Source organism: Sceloporus undulatus, chromosome 2 (assembly GCF_019175285.1).
Source record: "Sceloporus undulatus isolate JIND9_A2432 ecotype Alabama chromosome 2, SceUnd_v1.1, whole genome shotgun sequence".
In the NCBI taxonomy this organism is placed as follows: domain Eukaryota; kingdom Metazoa; phylum Chordata; class Lepidosauria; order Squamata; family Phrynosomatidae; genus Sceloporus; species Sceloporus undulatus.
The window spans coordinates 171,502,787-171,525,691 of NC_056523.1; the positions used below are offsets into that span (position 1 = coordinate 171,502,787).

At 42.5% G+C, this 22,905-nt stretch overlaps 1 protein-coding gene across 1 annotated transcript; it reads left to right on the plus strand.

The window, feature by feature from the left end:
- Window positions 1-1,618: 1,618 nt before the first annotated feature.
- Window positions 1,619-21,722, plus strand: LOC121921685 (keratin, type II cytoskeletal cochleal-like). The gene is made up of 9 exons (XM_042450112.1): window positions 1,619-2,047; window positions 4,633-4,841; window positions 10,286-10,346; window positions 14,007-14,102; window positions 15,877-16,041; window positions 16,957-17,082; window positions 17,600-17,820; window positions 19,808-19,842; window positions 21,493-21,722. The coding sequence occupies exons 1-9, from the start codon at window positions 1,619-1,621 to the stop codon at window positions 21,720-21,722; spliced, it is 1,572 nt and encodes a 523-aa protein (XP_042306046.1).
- The last annotated feature ends 1,183 nt before the right edge of the window (window positions 21,723-22,905 follow it).

Below are 22,905 nucleotides of genomic sequence, written 5' to 3' on the forward strand. Positions count from 1 at the left end.
TTCATTCATAGAGTATTTATAACCTGCTCTTCAGCCACAATATATTTTACAGATTGCTAATTTGACTGTTCACTGCCCTCAGGTTTACAATCCAAAATAACATGACACAAAAGGAGAAGGGAATGGCAGTGGAGAAGGGGATTGAGTCCAGCAGATACTGCTGGTTCTTCTCTCCCTCCAAAGCCATGATGGTGACAGTTGGAATGGAGGGAAGGTCCTCCTCCATCTGCTGCTGTGTTTAGGCATGGTGGAGCTGTTCCTTCACTCCCTCTGAGGTCAAGGTGGTAGTAGTTAAGATGGAAGGAGAGCCTTACATCTGCTTCTGGTGTTAGTCCTAGTAGAGTTGTGTCTGCCTCCTCTTCACTGTCTCCAAGGCCAGGGAATGGAACAACTGAAATGTTATATCCCTCGCAACCTAAGGGGACTTGGCAGAAATGGAAATGCAAGGAGAAATGACTAGATCTAGACAATTGTGGGGTGGTAGACATGTGGTAAATATGATTAATAATCACATGAGAGGTCATACAGTTAACCCTCTGTATCTACAGATTTGGCATCCAGGGATTCAACCATCCATGGCTTGAAAACAGTGCCAAATACACACACACACACACACACACACACACACACACCATAAGGCAATCAGAGCTGCTTACAGTATAAAAATATCCAGTACACAATACAATATATCATAACACCCCCTAAAAAGAATTAAACATATTACTATTAAAATCACTCTATTAAATAAACTATTAAAACAAATAACAACAGGTGAGAATAGTATAATATAAAATATGCAGCTTTTACAGGGGGTTCTTTCATGCTGAGTGGAAACTATTCCAGAAAGGCCTGCTGGAAGAGATCCGTCTTAATAGCTTTTTTGAAGTTATCCAGATTGGTGATTTGACGGCCCACTCTATTAGGACCTATTCTGTGCCAGTGATGGAAATATACAAGTCTTTTCTTCCAGATAAACACTGAAAAGAAGGGATTGTTGGAACAAAAACAGATTGGAACCTAGGAATATGTGTCAAGCAGGCAGAGAAAAGGAGCAAGAACCTTATTCAGAGATGGCACCTGGTAGGATGGGGTAGAGGAGTTCTTGAAGATGAATAAGGAACAGGGAGGAAATTGACATAAGGATTTGAACCATGGAGAACTGTTGTCAAGGGAGCTGTCTGAGCAGCTCTCACTTCCCTCCTGGGACAATTTTTTCCCCATCAAATTTTGGAAAAAAGAAGAGGAGGAGGAGGAAGAAAGCCACTTGTTGATTTGTATGAAGTTAAAAGGAATGCCTTGAGGGAACCTCCGGCACTGTAAAATACAGGCTCAGAAACTCCTGCTTGGTTTTACAAGTCTCCAGATTGCCAGGACATTACGTTAGGAACATCCAGCGATGAACAAAATGGAAAAAATGGCCTTATGCCCAACATACCAAGATGATTAATTCAGCCCACTGCCCTATGATCTCCATTGGCCAAACCCAGCCTGTGAATAAGATAAAAAGGGGGGAACTCTGAGGTTTCAGAAGGATCCTTTCACCTTCATAGTCCAGGAGCCTTGTCACGCTTCCTATCTCCATCTCTCTCTTTTTATTTCCTCCTTGTGTGCAGGAGTAATGGCTCAAAAATCAGTCAGAGTTACTAAGAATTTTAGCACATCTTCAGCTGTTATTCCAGGCAGCCGAACTAGTTATAGCACCGTTTCAGTATCCCGGGGAGGCAGAGCAGGCTTTGGACACGCTGCCGGTGGCTTTGGGAGCAGGAGCCTCCATGGTTTTGGAGGAAGTAAAAGAATCTCCATGGGTGGCTATCGCACAGCCCGATCTGGATATAGTTATGGGTTAGGTCATGGTGGAGTTGGGTACAGGGTCGTTGGTGGTGCTGGGTACAGTGCTGGAGCTGGTGGCATCCATGAGGTGACTGTCAACCCCAACCTCCTGGCTCCTCTCAACCTGGAGATTGACCCCACCATCCAAAAAGTGAGGAAGGAAGAGAAGGAGCAGATCAAGACACTCAACAACAAATTTGCCTCCTTCATTGACAAGGTAAGTATTCTTGCTGATATTGTTTCTTAAACAACAACAACAACAACGACACTGTGATTGTATTTAGGGATGCTCAAGCATTTTGAGTATTTTGAACTTGTATACAGAATTGAAGATTGTTAATAGTTCTATTTTTGCCCCTCTCCAAATTCTGTGGTACAGTTCTCACCTCAGGAAAGCCCACATTTGGTGGGGAAAGCTGTTCAAAAGTAATATGATGGGACTTAATAGACTTATGAATAAATACATGAGACGGTGACGTGGACTGGAGGCAGAGATATCCAGTTGAAACCTGAAAAATGCTAGTGTACATGTGTGTATACTAGCAACATTTTTGAAGGCCTCAAAAGGCAAAAGAAGGAAAGGTTAGAAGGAGGAGGACGAGGAGGAGGAGAAGAAGAAACATTAATCACTATTCCTCATAAACAGGTTCCCTGCCTGGAACCTGGAGGACAGCAAATTTTGGCTATTAAATACTGAGATAAACTTCTTAATGGAAAGACATGTTGAAGAATTGAATAGATTGCCTTGGGCAGAGGTTGTTCTCTTGACTGGAGATGCTTAAGCACTAACTGGCTGATGGTTATCTCAGTGATGCTGTGGATGCATCCTGCATTGAGCCAAGAGTTGGAGTTATGACTTTGTGGGCCCCTTCCAGTTCAGTGGTTCTACTATCCTTGGTCAGAGGAGAAAGTCCCATTGAATTTGGTGAGGTTTACTTTTCAGTAGACATATAGGGTTGCACTGTAACTACAGTCTAAGACCCAAAGGGCTACTTTACACACACATAAAAATATGGGCACACGAAATGACATTCTTGTCATTTTTCATTTTTATAGTGGTCCCAAAATCTGCTTTTAAAGTCTATCTCCTTATCATGAGATAATGGGAAAAGAAGCTGGGACAGAGAGAAGAGGCCCCCAGCAGGTCTCAAACAACAGGCAGGTTCATAATACAGTTCTTCAAATGACCTGTGCTATGTAGGGCTTTATAGGGAAAAACAGCACTTTGAGTTATGCCTGGAAGTAGGCAAGCTAACCAGAAGAGTGGTTGCAGCAAGGCAGTTGTGTATTCCCTGTAGCCAGCCCTAATTAGTAATCTGGATGCTGATCTTTGGACCAGCTGAAGTTTCTGAACAGTCTTCAAAGGCAGCCCCACATAGAGCATGTTACAGTAATCCAGCTGGGATGTAACTAAACCTTGTCTCACTGTGGCCTGATCTGATGTCTTAAGGAACAGAACAGCTGGTACACAAACTGGACTGATCACTGACCAAACCTGAGTTTCCAGGTTTCAGAAATTTAGGGCTGAATCCTGGAGGACACCCAATTTACAGACCTGTGTCTTCAGGGAGAGTGTATCCCCACCCACCACAGGCTGAATCCCTATTCCCTGAACTGCCTTTCAACTGACCAGAATCACTTCATTTCCTCCCCACTCCTGGATTATTCTCTGGTATTAAGTTTCAATTTGTTTACCATCATCCAGTCCAGATTAGGACTGAGCTGGCTTCCATGGATTGTGGTAGAAAGGAGCAGTAAATAATTGAGCCATAATTGTTTGGTATTCATGTGTATGATTGTGGCATTATTGCCATGATTGCAAATGCTTCCCCCCGATCACACACACATCTTAATAGGCAATAGCCACATCAAAGGTGGTTTCTTCTGTTGGCGATCAAGGCTCTGCAGGATAATGTTTCCAGCCCCCTCCTGCTAGTGAGCAAGGTTGCAATGAGGAATTGCGACAAGTTTCCTGCTTCTGATTGTCACAGCATCACTGGTTGTTGAGAGGGGGCTGGAAGTGTCATCATGCAGCATCCCAACTGCCAGCAGACTAGACCTCCATTGCTGGGTGCAGCTGCTGACAATAGTCAGCATCATAGATAGCATCACCAATGTCGTTACAAAAGCACAACTACGTGAATTCTCCTGATCTGCTTCCCCAAACCAGCCTAAATAGGTTTGGGGAGTCAGGTCAGGAGAGGTCATGTTGTTATGCATTTGTAACAACATCTGTGATACAGGATCTTGGACAAGTTTATTAGAACCAAGTCCATGCAACAGATGCAGATGCTTGAAAATAACAGTTAACATTTCCATTGCCATATCTTCACATTTTGGCTACCAACTGCAGGGATCCAGGACTTTTTCAATCATCTGACACTGATCTCTGTGCAAGATACTGTGCAAGACTGGCAACTTTCTGTGTATTTACAGTGCAGAGGTCTTGAGGTCCTTTCCTTACAACTCTTCTAAAATAGAGGGAGAATATGCAGTGGTGGTGAACCTTTTAGCGACCGAGTGCCCAAACTGCAACCCAAACCCCACTTATTTATTACAAAGTGCCACATCTCTCTGGATTTCTAATGACAAACTCTAGTGAAGTCTGTGTTGGGACGATGGTGCATGTGCCCAAAGAGAGGGCTTTGAGTGCCACATCTGGCACACGTGCCATAGGTTCGCCATCACTGTGCTAGGATATTATTTTCTTTGGACTGTTCTGCTTAGCAATTATCATGTTTTATTTTGTCAGCAAACAATGTTAATGTATAACTTGTTTCTTCTCTGGTGGGTTTTCCCTAGGTCCGCTTCCTAGAGCAACAGAACAAAGTGCTGGAGACTAAATGGAGCCTCTTGCAGGACCAAAAGGTCACCCGCGCTAACTTGGATGGACTCTTTGAGACATACATTGCTAATCTAAAGAGGCAGCTGGAGGGTATTTGTGGAGAGAAGCCACGCCTAGAATCAGAACTGAAGAATATGCAGGGTGCTGTGGAGGACTACAGGATCAGGTAAGCAACATAAAAGGCATAATAATGAATGTGATTGCTTCTCAAAGGTAATCCTGTCCTGTTCTGCCATGAACTAGCCAGTAGGGTTAGTGTCACCCAGGGCGGTATCTCATGGTGTCACCTCCACCATTGACCTGGTCCTGTTAGCACACCATACAGAATCCTTAGTCATTAGCACACCATACAGAATGCATTGTTATTAAATAAGTATTCACAAGTACCAGATTTTCCTGGTTAGTCTTTTTATTAAAACATATGACCTTTTCCCAGCTTTCCCATTATTATTATTATTATTATCATCTTTATCATTATCGTTGCTCCACCTTTCAGGGGAACACTTCACTAAGGGCAAATTATTCAACAAAATCCCATACAATAATAAACCAAACAGTGGCTGTGGAGAGCAGCTAGGGCTGATAGGTGACACAGTTCACAGCATCTGAAGGACCACACATCTATCTATCCTGCTGTAAATATTTCAAGAGAAAATAAATTGTTTCAACAAGTGAAATATCTGTCTAGGAAGAATGGGTAAAAGGTGCTGTGGGCTGTTTAACAGAGAGGTCGCTCTCTCCACCAGAAAGCATGAGGAGGTGTTCATGGAGGCAGATAGCACACCAGTGTACTCTGCACAAAGGTCTGGGTCAGATTAACTGTTCCCTTAGACATCAGAACCTTTCCCAAAAGTAGAATTCAAAGACATAGTCATATTAATCCGGAATATCAGTATGTAAAGGGACCTTGTAGCATGTTTGAAACTAACTCGAAGGGGCCCTGGTGGCATAGAGGCTAAATGTCAGTATTGCAGCCGCAAGGTTGTGAGTTTGATCCCAGGGCTCCAAGACTGATTCAGCCTTCCATCCTTTCATAGATCAGTAAAATGAGTACCAAACCTGTTGCAAGCAATTGGTTTACAGATTGTAAACCACTTAGAGAATGCTGAGTTCACTATTAAGTGGTATAGAAATATAAATGCTATTGCTAAATGCTTTGAAACTGACTGAGCAAAAGAGGTTGTAGCATTAGCCTTTGTATACTTGCATCTTGCTGTACCTGAGGAGGTAGACCCAGTTTATGAAGGCTTGTGCTACAACTTCTTTCACTCAGTTAGTCTCAAAGGTGCTAAAAGTTCCCTTTCCAAAGAGTAGGTAGCCAGTGTCATCACCCACATATGGGTGTGGTACTGACTAAAGTGCATGTACGCCTACGATCACCTTCAAGAAAGTTCCTGATGAACACTGAATCCTTTCTTTTTCTCAGTTGTTAGTGATAGATGGACAGAGATTTGTACAAGCCAAGAACTTCCCCAACTGCTGCTGCAGAATTCCATCCATAAGGAAATCCCACCCTGATTCCCCCCCACCCCTCAGCTGTGTGACCTTAGAGCTTCTGAAATCACTAAGATGGCATTCATGCTTCTCTGACTAATTTCTAGGAAAGGTGTTAATGAGCTTAATGCCAGGTTCCAGCAACATGAGAACACTGTCACAAGGGCAGATAAAAGTTGTTTGTTTTCATATAAGGTGTAAAATTATTAGAGTTTTAAAAGTGAGTTCTTTCATGAGGATTTGGCGGTTGTCCTGCTTCCATGGCTAAGCTCTGGAGAATACCATTTCCCCCAAGGGTTGGTCATATGATGAGGCCTGCTCCCTCAAAGACCAGTTTCTACAGCATCTTTTGGCAGCTTCCTATCTGGCACCATTTGAAAAACCAAAATGGATAGATTTGTGTTGGCTTCTCCTCAAAGTCAAGACAATAAAGCTAGTCTGGGCATATTCATGTTTGCATTCCTTCTGAAACATTCAACATAAAGAGTATATCCAAAGTAGAAATATGAAGATACTTCAGGATTATTTTACCTTATTTTGAGATTGAGCAGAACATGGTTTTTTTTTTTCATTCAGGTTATGGTTTAGCTCATTGATATCTGACTGTTGCAAGGCTTATCTTTCTTATGTGAACTGGTAGCAGAGAAGCTCTTGTAAGGAATGCTAGCTTGATGAATTGCATCCTGACCTTGCATCTTTTAGTTGCCATGTTGAGTAGCAATTTGATCCAGGACTTAAGACTCAGACAGCAGATCATCCTCTACAGATTTCAAAAGCACTTCTAAGGCATCCAGGAGGTTCAGAAATAAAGACAGGAGAAGTTGTAGTCTTGCACTTTTAAGCGAAACAATCTAATTTATACTTCTTGGACTGGCATGAAGGTCAGAAAACAAGTCCATGTACTTCTCTAAATTTTGCAGTGCAGTTCTCAGCTTTAAAACTGCATGTGGAAAATCAATATTAATATTAATATTAGAGAAGTTTACATAATAATAATAATAATAATAATAATAATAATAATAATTGGATTTATTTATATCCCACCCAATCACTGGGAATCCGGGTGGCTTACAACAGTAGGGAAATGCAAAGCAATAGCAATAAACAATAACAATAAACATGCAGAAAGGTGTATGCCAGAGGAAACCGCATAAAAATAAATGTATATTTTAAAGAACAAATTGTCAAATGGAGACTGATACCATATATTGGACGAAACAGATTTGTGAATAAAGTCAAAATTGATATGGATCTGATACAAACCAGTTCATTTATCCCTCCTCCAAAGTATAGTTAAGAATTTTACTTTCTGCTGCTCAAATCCAGTATGAAATGTTTGAAATAATTTTTAAGACTTCCATTATTTTAGTTTATAATTTACACATGGCCTTATCACCTATAAGGAGCATTGAAGTCAGTTTGACATAAATCAAATGAAGGCAAATTAAATAATATTGAGCATTAGCATGGAATCAACATATAATGTAATAAAACATTATTTGTAAAATGACAATATTCGACTGTCCTCTCAGGTGGCGTCTACGGGAGATCTGAAGGGTAACAATGGCATGCCCAGCTACAAAACCAACTGCTAACAGCAGGGGCATGTTCAGCTTCCAATTCTCATAAGTGTTATATTTTTCTCAGAAACATTTCTGAGATTTTATTTTTCTGACACCATCTCCCACTGCCTCCTTCTGTACAAACACCATACTGTACAATTTCCTCCAAACTTTCTTTTACATTTTTGGAGTATGATGGCTACCGTTTCCTCCAAACTCATATACATATAACCCTCAGAATGGCATTAGTTCTGGGGCATTGTGAAGGATGCAAAATGGAAGTTAGGAAGCAGCAGCCTAATGACTAAGCCTTGGTAGGGCAAATGAAAGAGCTGGGCTGCTGCTATTGCTCATGGTGATCCTCACCCTTGAGAATCCTGTTGGAGAATTTCTCCTTTCTCTGGAGAATCTGGATGAAATAGTCCTCAAGTTGCTTTACCCATCCAGAAATGTTGAAGAATTTGGGCAGAGTTTGGAAATATTGTTTTTTGAGACCACAACGTCTGAAATTCCCTAGCCAGCATGGTCAGGTTGCTGAGAGATTCTAGAACTTGTAATCCAACAATGTAATTTTCCCGAGCTCTCAATTTTGAGAGCACAGCTCTGGTTCCCTGCTGCTGTTTCTTTGATCCAAGGGACCAAGACTGAGTTTTAGAACACCTGGAGCCAGATTTGCATGTAGAGTCCAAACTGACTTCTTCTCCTAATTTGCATACCAAACCACCATCACTGCATATTGAATGCAAGTTTTAGGAAGAACAAGACAGTATAAAAGTAATTGAATTGAACAACACACACAGGGAACTTGTAGCACATTTTAGACTAATTGAGAGAAGGAAGTTGGGAGTTTAAGCCTTTGTTGTCTACCAGCGTATAATACCAACCTCTTTTTCTGTTAGTTTCCAAGGTGCTACAGAATACCTGTGCATACTGATCCAGACTAGCATGGCTGTGTTCTCGAGTTGTACAAGTTGAAGTTTACTGTTCATTATGACCTTAAAATGTACCTCTGGAGGGGAAAGTAATTAAATATATTTTCCAGAGTGATTACAAAATCTGTTTTCTGAAATAACCATATACTCAAACATGCATAATGAAATTTTGCTTGTGGTGCTGGCCACCAGTTTAGATGGTTTGAGAATGACTTGATGAAATGCACAAGAGATCTGTCTGTGCTTTTTGAAATTAATTGGCTGGGATAGCTAAATGGAGACTCCATGTTGAGAGGCATGTTACCTCTGAGTAACAAAAATTCATGACCAATTTAAAAAAGGGCTGTTGCCGAAGAGTTTATTACATTGGCTTTGCTCCTATGATAGATGCGGGATTTAACTTTAAGAAAGTGAATCTTATCATATTTTTCCATCGCTAGGGAGTATGCAGCCTATTTGCAACCTGGGCTTCTCTGGGCTCCTCCTGCATCTTTTCAAGAATGGGATTTTCCCATTACTGAAAAGATGCAGCAGAAGCCCGGTTTGTAAATGGGCTGCATACTCCCTGGCAATGGGGAAATGCCGTAAGATTCACCTCGTTAAAGTTACATCCGACATCTATCGTGGGAGCAAAGCCAATGCAATAAATTCCTCTGTGGCCTTCCTAGACTCATCTAGCTGACTATCTTTGCTGGATTAGGTGAACCTTGGCTCTGCTTCTTTTGGGCCATTTTATGTTCTTAAGCTGGATTTGAAATTTGCACTTGTAAATTATAGTCTTTTGTTCTGTGTACATCAGCTTTTAGTCCTTCACTTTATTCTATCTACAACCTAATGAGGCAAACTGGGATGAGTAAACTTTAGGCTTGCAGAATTGATTTCATTTTTACTAGATATTATTTATTATTTGTTTTATTCATTGATACCCTGCCTCCCCCCCCCCCCATATTGTGACTCGAACTGGCGTACATTAAAGCCAAGGCACATTAAAAGCTATACAAAAATCAATAAAATATAAATATAAAAGTTATCTTAAAAACAGTTAAATAATTTGTAAAGTTACAGTTCATTAAAAGACTATACATAAGCCAACAAAACAGCTTAACATGCCATTAAAAGCTCATCTTAGTTTGCTTCTAAAATCCTGATCTAATGTACTTAAAATTCAAGAATTCTGACTCTAAGTACTTGCCATGAGGACCAGAACAGAACAGAGCTCACAATCCTTTCACACAAAATTCCACTTCTTGTCTCTTTCTTGCTCTCTTGCTCTCATACACAAACAAACAGATCCTACATACACAGTCACACACACAAACATATTATTTCATTCCACACTACAATGTTTTGTTGGAGAATAGTGATTTTATTATGGCCATTGCTTTAAAAAGAATGAAAGCCAGATATACTTCAAACTGCCTAAAAATCCTCCTGTAGATTCCACTCTATCTTTCATCCATTTATCCCTCTGATGGGTGATAGATGATGGAAGGACAATTTAAAAAGAAAGCCAGTGAAATGGTTGGGATAACAGAACAGGATGATGCTTCTTTACTAATCTCCTTTTGGACATGTATTTTTCCAGCACTTATGAGTTATATTATACCTTTTTCTCTTAATAGGTATGAAGAAGAAATCAACAAGCGTACATGTGCAGAAAATGAATTTGTGGTGCTCAAGAAGGTGAGTAATCCATAAATTGTAGGTGTGAGGGGCATATATGCACAGGCACAAGCCACCCATGCATAAACCAAACAACAGTTTCTTTGTAATTATGTCGATTTTTGTCATAGCTAAGGCATAGCCATATTATCTTACAATTGTGACTTGGAAGCTTATCGCATCCATTTCCCCCCTTTATGGGCACGGGAAGAGGCCGCTTGGAGCTGGGTGAGTCTGAGGAAAAATGCATTTTACCGCACCTCAAAGTACTGTATCCTCAAAATAGCCCCATTCCATCTTCGATAAGGAAGCTCCTCAGCACTGAATGGGGACAGTTTGGGGCCCGGGCGATGGAGTGGGGCCATTTTGAGGACACTTTGAGGTGCAGTAAAATGCGTTTTCCCTCAGACTCACCCAGCCCCAAGCAGCCCCTTGCCGTGCCCATAACCGGGGGGGGGGGGATGGGTGCTATAAGCTTCTTGGTTAGAGACAGCAGCTCATTTTGTAGTGTAACTGGAAAATTTCATTTGCTTTTTTAGAAAAATCAGCATGTGTCAAAACATGCAAGATCCTGCTGTAGAACAAAGCAGATCTATTCATCCTTAGAGATAGATGAGAATTTCATGTTTCTTTGATATTTATCAAAATTTACCTAAAATCCACAACATTTTCATGCAAGAGAAAGCCAAACATACAGTTTCCCATTCCTAGCCATAACTGTAACCTTCTAGTTACTTTTAAAACTACAGGGATATAGTCTCAGTAAATATTGGTGGAGGAATATCCAATGGTTTGAAAAGTGACTTCTGTTATCGTATGGCCTGTTGTAAGTGTTCGAGCAATGAAATGAAACAATGGGCAGAATCCAAATGACTTGTACCAGAGTCCAGACATTTGTTATTCATTTTTAAACTTGCAAAATAATTCAGTTATTTTGAGAAACAGTAGAAAGTAAAAAAGTTACTTTTTAAAAAATGTAAGTACAACAGTAACTAGGTACCTCATCCAACTGTAACTAATTCCCGTTTAAAGTTCTCTCTTTTTTGTGAATGTCTGTGCCCCTCTAGCGCCCCTCCATGTGTATTTCTGGATATTAGGTCTACTGTTCTACTGCAAATTCAAGACAACAAATCTAGGGAGTTTTTCACATGGGGAAAAATGCTGGGAGTAAAAGTACTGAAGATTTTCAGATGACCTTGCACTGATCCAGTTCTTAACCCATGAAGACCCAGAAATACGCCAGTGACAAACCATTAATGAGGCGTCCCCATGAATGGTTTGTTGCTGGAGCATTCCTGATTCTTCCTGGGAGAAGTCCTGGATCAGCGCGATGTGTCTGAGAATCTTCAGTATGATCGTACAACTTTGCCGCGAGCATGCCTTTTATTCCCAGCTTTTTTTTTCCTGTATAAAAATCTCCTAGGTCACTGATCCCTTTGCACCTGGTCACCTTGGGGGCAGCAGCTAAGCAACTGGCTGAGCAGCGACTGAGAATCCTCTCAGCTGTGCTGGTCTTCTGGCAAAGGCCAGACTGAGCAAGAGGCATTTTGATCACGACTTGACTGGCTGATCTTGGTTGTTGCTCCCTTTGCAGCCAGTCACCCTGGGAGCAACATATGAGCAGCTAGCTGACCAGCAACTGAGAAGCCTTTTGCCCATGCTGCCCTTCCAGCAAAGGCCAGTGCATGCAAGAGGTTTTTCAGTTGCTGCTTAGCCAGTGGCTTGGCTGCCGCTTCCAAAATGAACAGGTGTAAAGGGAGAAGCTTCTCCCTGGTGAGGAAGGACTATCAATTTTTCTTCATTGGGGCAAAGCAGGGCATAGCTGGTATATGTGTTTAGAGGGTTCCAAGATGCCACATGCTCTGGAGACTGACATGGATGTGGGAAAGAGATTTAACTACAGGAACTACTGCAAGGTGAAGGACTCTTTCCAAGAATCAACCCCAGATACTCCTCCCCCTCCTTCCGCAGAGGCATATCTTCCCCACAAAGTTTCAAGTGTCCCCCCCCCACACCGACACACACACACACACATTGTTTCACCTGCTAACTCTTCTCTCAGTTTGTCTGAAAAAAGAAAGCAGGAGCAGCAATGAAGCTCCAGCCTGACAACTAAGTCCTCGCAAAGGTTACAAAGCTTAAGCAGGGTACTAAATTTGAAAGCTCTTTTTTTGCTGCTACTTCCTTGCTGCCACATACTCTAACTTCTTGTATGTCAATAAGGAGCCTATCACACAGTGGTTGTCCTGTCCTTGTCCCATTCCTGTCCCATCCTTCGTGCGCAATCGTGGGAAGGACTTTCAGACAATGTCGGGCAGAACCCATCATTAACCCATCCGGGAAACGTGAATGAGTGCGATCACACAAAAGACTTAGAAATGATGTTGCTCAGATCCCATTATTAACCTTATTAACCCATCATTCAAGCAACATTGGCTGGCATTTTGTATTAATGGAAGTTCATGTTATTGCAATGGTGCTTTAATGATGGGTTAATGGTGGGATCAGCAGTATTATTTGAAAGCCTTTCCTGCTATCGCAGACATCGATGGGTTAATGACGGGGTAAGGACAGAGAGGGATCCCATCCCTATCCTGTCTGTGTATGATAATCTCCTAAATCTATCTCAGAATAGCACTACTCTGGGCTACAGAAGGAATGCCCTGAGCCTAGCCTCGCATGTTTCTCAACTACCATCATCACTACTAGCAAAAGATGTGGCTAAGGGAGTGAGTTCACACAGGCAGGTGAAAGAGTGGAAGATACCACCACATGAGGCAATCAGTGAGGCTGTGCAGTGGTTTTAAAGAAGTTTCATGCAACCCTCATCCCCACCATGGTCCTAAAGGCTGATGGTTCCCTTTTTCTTTCTTGCACACCAGTACTTTGATTGAAAGCTTCCCTGCTGCCCTCTTTCCTGTCTTACCACCCCTTACTGCCCCCTTTCCTCCTCACCACCCCCTGGATCTTTCCATTGCCACTGAGGAGAGGGTGTACCCGCCACTTTGGGAATCACTATTCTAGCAAAACTACCTCTGAGTATTTCTAAGAAAACCCTAAGAAATTAATGGGGTTGCCATAAGTTGACAGAAGACCTGAAGTCATATATGTACACACATGTTCAAACTCAGTTTGAAGACATGTGGCCATCAGATGTTTAGGATTGGGGTGGGCAACTGTGGAAGGCTAGAGAACTGCATTAGCCTCTCAGGAGAAATTGGAGGGCCACCCTACCCCCACATACAAACACTGAACCTGCTCCCACCATTTTTTTTAAAAAAAACCTTTTTGTCCCCAAATATGTTTTTAACAAGAGGAAATGACCAGAAGTCACTTTCTATTTCCAAAAAAAACTTCTCCTGGGAATAAATTGGCCCAGCCCCCTCCCCCCAAATGTAGTGGAAATGGTCCCACACTCCATAAAGGGCATTTGGGTACAAAACATTTGAAAAATTTGGCATATTTGCTTATCTCCAGGGGTCTCTCAGGGTCACAAAATACACAAAATGCAGTGTGCCCATCTCTGTTTTAGACTATTAGGCTGATGGAAGTCCTATCCTAAAAGATATGGAAGACCTAACTTTCCCCACCCTGTTTTAATCTTTGTGTTTTTAGCTTTCACATTGGCTCTATAGCAGATGCTACAGAATTCAGTCTGTTTGATCTTTTTTCTTTTTCCAGGATGTGGATGCTGCCTTTATGAACAAGGTTGAGCTGGAAGCCGGAGTGGATTCCATGAACGATGAGCTCCTTTTCCTGAAAAGTTTCTATGATGCGGTAAGGAAAGTCACTTTCTAGGCTTTATTGGCTACTAATGATGATAGTGAGAATAATAGGCCCAAAACAGATGGGCTGAAAAAACTGTGGTGGGGTGCACTGGTGCCATTTGTGCGAGGGCCCTGCATGTGCCCAGTCCTGATCCAAGTTGCCACCATGATTTTGAACTGGGCCAGCAAAAGGAGCAGTATTTTACCACTCCTTTTTGGTCCAGTTGTTTGTAAAAGACACGGCTTTGCCATGGTTTCCAGCCACATGCAGGGCATGTGTCATCTAAATGCTACACTCTGAATTGGCCTGTCTGTTTCAGGCCACAGTCTAATTCTTCTGCAGGTTGGGGAAGGCTGATTTGAAGATTAAATACAGAAAGGAAGTACCTTGACAAGGAGATACATATTGCCCCAGTTTGGTTGTCAAAAGAAACCCAAAAACATGTTTATTTCAGACTATGCTAAGTTAGTTGCGCCATCTCTCCCCCCCCCCCAAATATTAACTGCTTAGCTGTGATGCTGATTTGTATAAGATATGCTTATATGATGCCATTTAAATTCTCATGGAAAAGGGATGTAATTGCTAGGTGGCAGCTAAAAGATTCCAGCTGAAGATGGATGGTGGTTTATTTAATATTTATTTAATTTTTAACCTGCTTTTCTCACATATGGGACTCAAAGCAGTTTCTGCTGTATGGTAATACAATATAGCTAAAACAACCTGTAATGTAAAATTAGATGCTCAAATAGATGCTCAAATAAAATGCAAACAGGATTAAATGTCTTCTAGCTGGGTGAACAGCAAAGAATTAGAATTAGACATGGGTTCTAAACCAGCAAGCACCTGCAAAGTCTTGTGCTTTGGCTGAATTCTCACCATTAGCAGTCACTGGATAGCCTTCTTCAAGTCCTGAGTAATAAGGTTGTAGACCTATCATTGAGAAAGGTGAGGTAGTTACTTCAAGTGGTAGATTTCAGATATCATTCCATGAAAGGACAGTTCATTGTTAGTTGTTTTATTTCTTTATTCTATTTTTACTAAAAAGGACGAACAAGAGACACTTGCAGGATTTTCTCTGTCTCATATGCCAGATAACTTGGCTGGCCTAGTATACTGTGGCTTTGTCTGCAGGGCCAAAAGATCTGCTCCCCTAGTCCCCAGCCCCCATTCTGGCATTCATCCTGTTTGGATGATGCACAGCCCAAAACTCAGTTCTGTTGCAAACAGTTCGGTTGACGTCTGGTACATTCAGCAGCAGAACTAGGGTATAACACCCTCAAAACAAAATTTAAAAACATACTGGGAAGATCTAGAGACCTCCCTTTCTGCACTGGGGTGGTTGTGTCCACAGGTGTCCTGGGAGGGAGTGGATGTGCTGTGCTGTTGAATGGGAAACCCCTACATACAGCTGCCCTGGCATAAAAATGGAGGGCCAGATAATGGGGAGGAGACTGAGGCAGCTCTGAGGCCAGGAGACTCCAGACTGCCCCCAGAATATCCTGGCCAGTACAGAGAAGCCCTGCATTCTTTGACTTCATTTATTGGGTTGAAGGGGTACATTTACTGATCTGTGTCAGACGGCAAAATATTTTGACCTGGTCCTAATCCACAACCCCTAGGAGTTATATATTTGCTTGTTTGTCTATTCTTGTTTTGTTTTGTTTTGTTTTGTTTTTTAATGAAGTTCTGTGTAAAGTCACTCTCTGAATTAGCAGGAAACTGTAGCATCTTTCACCTGGTGAACAATCCTCCCCTCCCCCTCTCTCTCTATATATATATGTAGGAATTAGCCCAGATGCAAGCCCAAGTTTCAGACACCTCTGTCATTCTCCAAATGGACAACAGTCGAAACCTGGATCTGAATTCCATCATTGCAGAGGTCAAGGCCCAGTATGAGGACATTGCCAACAGGAGTCGAGCTGAGGCCGAATCATGGTATCAAACCAAGGTAAGAAGAATCAGAATTTTTAGCTGGTGAGTCAAATTTAAGAAGATCCTCGGCTTTAAGTTTTTTTTAGGTATGAATGAGTTTCATTTTATTGATAGTATAGGAAATCTGTGTTATCTTTGTAAGCAGAGGTATTGTTGGATAGTATTAAACTCTGAATTTAACTGTCTTACCAGAGAAAGTGGTAGCTGGTTCTTCAGGTGATCATGTGTAATCACTCACTTCCATACTATATGATCCGCCAAACCTCCTTTGTAATGAGAACCTTCCTGTTCATTCTGCTGAGAGATCAAACTAAGCCTGTATCTGAAAGCCTTACCCTCAATGGACCACTGACAGACAGACAATAACCTTTATAGAACATAATCCAAAACAGTGTTGAACAAATGTGCATATGTGTGTGTGTGTGTGTGTATTATCTCTCTCTCTCTCTCTCTCTCTCTCTCTCTCTCTCTCTCTCACACACACACACACACACACACACACACACACACTATATATATATATATATATATATATATATATATCAATTATAGATACACACACACACTAGCCCCTCCCAATTCATGGGGAATCTGCTCCAGATCCCCCTGTGAAAATGGTGACTCGCAAATATCTGAGTGCCGTTGAAAATAATAGGCCATGCCCCATGCCCCATGACGTGTGCACAGGGCCGCACACAGATGCACGCCCCATTTTATCCCCCTCCATTTGTCATGGGTGAGGGATGCAAGCCTGCAAAAACAGAGGGACGTGTGTGTGTGTGTAGTTTGAAGTTACTGCTCTTTGACATTCAATTGAAAATGAAACACCACATTGGACAAATCTCCTCAGTAATTCTTCACCAAATATCTTAGCTGAGACATAGGAGTTGGAATCATTTCATGTTGTTTGGTCCACCTTTCTTTCTCCCAGTATGAAGAGTTGCAGCTGTCAGCTGGAAGACATGGAGATGACCTGCGCAACACAAGGATTGAGATTTCAGAGCTGAACCGCATGATCCAAAGACTCCACTCTGAGATTGACAATGTGAAAAAGCAGGTACTGCTCTGCAGAGTGGCCAACAAATTTCAAAGACAACAATAGATCATGAGCCAAAACAAAAAACAAAAAAAGTGGGGGGAGGCTTCAGTCTGATGGAATAAACCTTGGAGGGAAGCAAAAAAAGAATGAAAGAAAATGAGCACAGTATTTCCAAGGTTTGGATGGTGTTTTTCAGGTTCCTGAGTTTTAATTATGATCATACTTTCAGTTGCTAGGGACCAGTTTGCTTGCTGATGCAAGAATTCCAACATGGAGTTCTTCTGACATTCAGGAAAAGAGTTTTTTGGCCTTATGAATGTTATTGAACTGGAATTCCCATCACCTGAAAGATGATGGGAGCTGCATTTAAATAACATCTGGGGCACCATCACAAAGATGTGAAAAGAGATACACGCTTATAGCTGTCATCACTAGTGAACTGAATGGTGAGATGCTATCATGACTAAACTGTATTAATGCTACTAATTAAAATACAATGCACTCTGAATCAAGATCTTGCCCGTGCTTCTTGCAGTGTGCCAGCCTGCAGGCAGCCATTGCCGATGCAGAGCAGCGTGGAGAACTTGCCCTAAAAGATGCCAGGATCAAGCTAGCTGAACTGGAGGAGGCTCTAACAAAGGCCAAGGCAGACATGGCCCGCCAGCTACGAGAGTACCAGGAGCTAATGAACGTCAAGCTGGCCCTGGATATTGAGATCGCCACCTACAGGAAGCTGCTGGAAGGAGAGGAGAGCAGGTGGGCAGAATGTGAAATGTTGAATGGTAGTCTATCTTGTGTGTGTTTTGGCATGGGCTGAACAGAAGCCTAGACACACAGCTGTAATGCAGTGGTGGCCGCAGAAGAATAACCTTTTCTCCTCTGAGATATTCCACTCGGCTTCTTATCACTCCAGGTCTAACCCTTCCCTCCCTAACCTGGCATCCTCCAGATTGCAACATCTATCTATTCTAGCCAGGCTTATCAAAAGATAGGGATAACAGTAGTTACTGTCTCAAACATCTGAAACACATTAAGTTGAAGAAAATTGGCCTGGATTTTCCATGGCTGCAGCAGATGTATCTAACCAGGAACAAATCCTAGATGTTTGATTTTAGGCAGAGCTGTTTCCAGAACCCCTCAGCCAACCTGGTCAGCTCCAGGAGTTGCAGTCCTAAAAGTAACTTTAGACAGTTACTTAACTTAACAAATCTGTTGTCTTTAGGCAGAGGAGCCTAATTAAAATACAATCAGACTTCTAAATCTACTGATTTTTTAATCCACTGATTCAAGTATCTACAGCTTGATGATACTTTTAAAATATATAAATTCCAAATAAAAAGCCTTGATTTTTGCCATTTTATATAAGGGGCACCATTTTGTTATGCCCTTGTTTTTAATGGGACTTGAGCATCCAAGGATTTTGTTATCCACAGGAAGTCCTGGAACCAAACCCCAGTGGATACCAAGGGGCCACTGTATTTAGTTCCCATGACAGCTTTCTCACCAGGCCATCAACACCTTCCAGAATAACCTGGGGGCAACTGAAGAAGCAAGCACTTTCCTCTAACTCATGTGTAGGAAATCTGTGGCCTTCCAGAAATTGCTGGACTACAACTCCCAGGATCCCCCATCACTGGCTAGGTTAGCTGGGATTTTTGAGAGTTGCAGTCCTATAATACCTGCAGTGCTGCACAATTCTCACGCTGATACTATATGCTGGGAAAACTAAAAAAAATATTGAGAGTAATATGAGAGCCTTTTTCAAGGAGGTGTGCCTTGAATGTGATATATGCTGGTCTGATATGGACTGATTTTCTTCATACAAACCTCTACAGTTCATACCTTAAAAGAATTTTATGACTGAATCAGTTGCATAAATGGCAGCAATTCAACATCTTATTCTGCAGATCCAACAAACCGGGTTCCTTCCTCCACTTCCATAGTACCATCCAGCTAGCTTTTGCTTCAGCCTGGGAAAGCCATAGAAGAGGAGGAAACTCACCCTAGGGGTCCATTATTGACATCATGGAACAGGAACCTACTGTTGACTTGTTCACAGAGAAATAAAGAATACCACAATTATGCTTTTCATGGGTAGCTATTTCAAGAGCATGAGGTGTTTGCTAGTTATGATTTTACAAAAGCTTGACAACTACTGTATAGTCCTTTAGATGTTGTTGGGATGCAGCCTCCATCAGTCCAAACCAGCATTGCCAATTGCAAGAACTGTTGAAAGCTGAAGTCCCACAACATCTGGATAGCCACAGTTGTCCGCTCCTGATTTTGAAGAGGGACACTAACCCTTGGGGTTACAATGAGAAATCCTTGAATTGTGCTAGGACCCACTGCCCAAGGGATTGCCTGTTGGGTTCAGCACTCAGTGGAGTTGTGGTTCCATCATAGTTTTTTTTGGCCATAACTTTTATGTACAATGTCATTTTTTTAAACCTTCATGCCTCAGATTAATAGAACATCATGAACTCTGTATTCAGGAAGACTAAGAAGAGAGTCACCACTGGAATCATGGTGGGAATTGTGCAGCTCTCCAGATGTTGTTTAACTGCACCTCCCAGCCTTCTTCACTACCTTTTTAAGAGTTGCTGGGAGTTCAGTGCAACACTATGCAGTAACTAGAATGTGGGGCTCTATGAAGCAACTTCAAGATGTTTCAAATACTTCAAGAAGCTCCTGTACTTCAAGATGCTGAGCCCAACAATAACTTTCCTTGTTCCTTCTTTAACAGGCTTGCTGGAGAGGGAGTTGGTGCAGTAAACATCTGTAAGTAACAAACATGTGAATCACAAGAAACTCAGTAAGATGAAAGTTACAATCCTCTTATGTATTATGTCATCTTCCTACTTTCCCTCCTTCCCACCTTCCCTTCTGGCAAAAGATAGCCAAAGTACTGCAGAGTTTATGCCAATACATCTGCACAAACAGCGGTGGTTGCCACCACTAGAAATTTGCAAAAGCCCCTGAAATTTTATACAAATGTTTTTGAAACTCTTTTTACTTTTCTTGATATTTTCCTGATGTTTCACTTCAGGGAGACTGAATTTGACTCATATTTTGCTCTAGGCAATACCTGACGGCAACCAAAGGGTGAACAAAAGCTATTTGTTTTCCTCCGTTTTGGCCTAATGTAGAACCCTCAGATTCACATCAAAACAATGCTGTAGCCCAGGACTGGCGGGAACTGGCATGGTGTAGAGATTTTAGTGTTTTACAGTGGGCCCTTCCCTTATGCGGGGGATCCGTTCTGCTCATGCCCCATTGCAAATAATGGGGTACATGCTTGCGGCACCTGCACCATTTATTTTATTGTCACGTGGCTTCAGCATATGCTTGAAGCCAAGTATGGTGAGCCCACATACGATGTGGGTGCACTGTACTAGGAAATTGAAGGCTGACTCTGTTGATTGCAAGATCAGCAGGTTGGCAGTTCGAGGCCTGGGACCCATATGATAGGATGAGCTCCCACCACTAGCCACAGCCTCTGCCAAGCTAGCAGTTTGAAAGCATGCAAATGCAAGTAGATAAACAGGTACCACTCCAGTGGGAAGGTAAATTGCTTTCTGTGCAATCATGCTGGCCACTTGATCAGAGAGTAATCTCTGACAATGCTGGCTCTTCGGCTTAGAAACGGAGATGAGCACCATCCCCTAGGGTCGGACATGACTTGATAACTTTGGGGTTGTACAGACCGCATCAAAAGGGCGGCCTGTAGCTGCCCATTTTTGCCCCACATGAAGGCTGCACCTACCAAAGGGCATGGCCTCCAGGAGGCATAAAAAGAACCCACTCCCGGTGGGCACCATTACCACCCTCACACACACTGATGAAATAGGCCATTTGAATGCTGCGCCGCACGTATGTCATCATGGCAGCCTCTGTGTGGACAGGGTGAGCCATGATGGTGCCCAGACAGCATGGTAGGGCTAGGGAGCATGCGAGTGCTCTGCTCTCCCGAGCCCTAAAATCGGCCCCAGGCCAGCGCTTTGCGCCAGTCTGTACCAAGCCTTTGTCAACAGAGAATGCCTTTGCCTCTATTAGGAAACTGATAGAATATTTTTTAAGAAGGAACCAGAGTATATTACAGAATAACACATTTTCTGTGTAAGAAAACTACATTTATTTCTGCACAGATGAATCTTCACCCCAACAAAGCCCTAAGGTGCAAAGAAGCTTGTGGCTAGTTGAATCTCTTTGTTGGGATGTCTCAAGTGTCACCTTCTTTTCATTGTGGATGTGAATATTAAAGAGTATTCTTTGTATCCCTAACATACTTCTAAAGGTGATGTGATGCATCTTCCATCTCTTTCTGCCTCCATCATTCTGTCCATGTATTTACTTGTTCCAGAGCTCTGATACTCTTCTGAAATATTGTTTCTCTACCAACTGTGTGCCTTTTCTCTGGTCTCTTTGCAGCTGTTGTCCATTCATCTGGAGGCATGAGCTACGGCGGTGGCGGGAGTGCCATGGGCCTTGCAGGAGGGGCTGGCCTTGGCTACGGAGGGGGGCTGAGCATGGGAGGAACCAGCATCAGCTCCTCTAGTGGGAAGGGTCTTGTGGGGAGCATGGGTTCAGCCAGGGGCAGCAGTTCCAGTATGAAAATTGTGTCTAAAACATCCACAACCAGAAAGAGCTACCAGAGTTAAAGGTGTCAGCTAAGTCAAACCAGCCAGGACGGATCCACACCCCTCAGGGACAAATGGCATGTGACGTTATCATCAAATTCTATAAAGCAGAGGGTGGGGGAAACTCAGTTGCCTTCCAGCTGTTGCTGGACTGCAACTCCCATCAGCCCTTCCAGTATAGTCAGTGGTGAAGAGTGATAGGAGTTGCAGTCCAAAGCCAGCTAAGGAGAATGCATGTTCCCCACCCCTTCTATAAAGCACGGGGCTGCGGGACAATTTCAAGCATAGCAAGGAGATGCTGAACCCCCCTCCAGACATACCTTTCTCACCAAAACAACTACTCCCCAGCTGATTTTCTCCTGAAGGGGGCAAAGGCCAGAAGCTGTTGCCAAGAGAAAACCAGGTGGAGAGAAGCAGTTTAAGATTGGAAAGGGTTACCCAAAGGAGAGCTCACCTCTTATGCAGCCCTCCTCCTTAAGTATGCTGTATGTTTTTATCTTGTCCCTTGCTTTATAGATATTTTTCACAAGCCCCATTGTAATATGCAGGCTGTCTAGTTTGCTCTTGTCTCTCACCTTCCACCAGGCAGTCTAGGCTCCTTGTCAAGTTATTCTTGTTTCCACATCTACTCATTAAAAACTTTATTCCAGGTGTATCTTACCTAGCAGCCTTAGTGGTCCAACTCTGTCAGATCTGCCTTTCGACCTCTCCTCACTCTTGATGATATGATAAATAGTGGTGGTCCAGTTTGTACATCCATATAACAGGTGCAGTGCAGACCTGCCATGCAGGTTTGTTGCTGCACTCAGTGAGATCACCACTGCAAGTTTAAGCATAATTGTTGCAGCTCATACCTGTATCAACAATGGTGACATATAACTCACTCCTTGACAGACCTGTGATGCAGTGGTAACTGGTGCTTTCCATGCTAGTGAAGTTGTGAATCCATTTGGGGATTCAGTCTGAAATTGAAATGAGCTGTCCAAGGGATAGAATCTATTTTGGGGATAGGATCCAGCACCAAAGAGTAAAGCCTGGAGTGGAGTCATTGTGCCACTGACCCAGCTCTCCCTCCAGCTGTCACTCCTGTAATGTGTCACACTCTTTGAACTCACAGACAGAATGCTGGAAGAGAGCTGCAAATATAACTCATAGCAGGCATCACTATTACTTAGGGAGAGCTGCAGTTTAGGAGAATCATCTC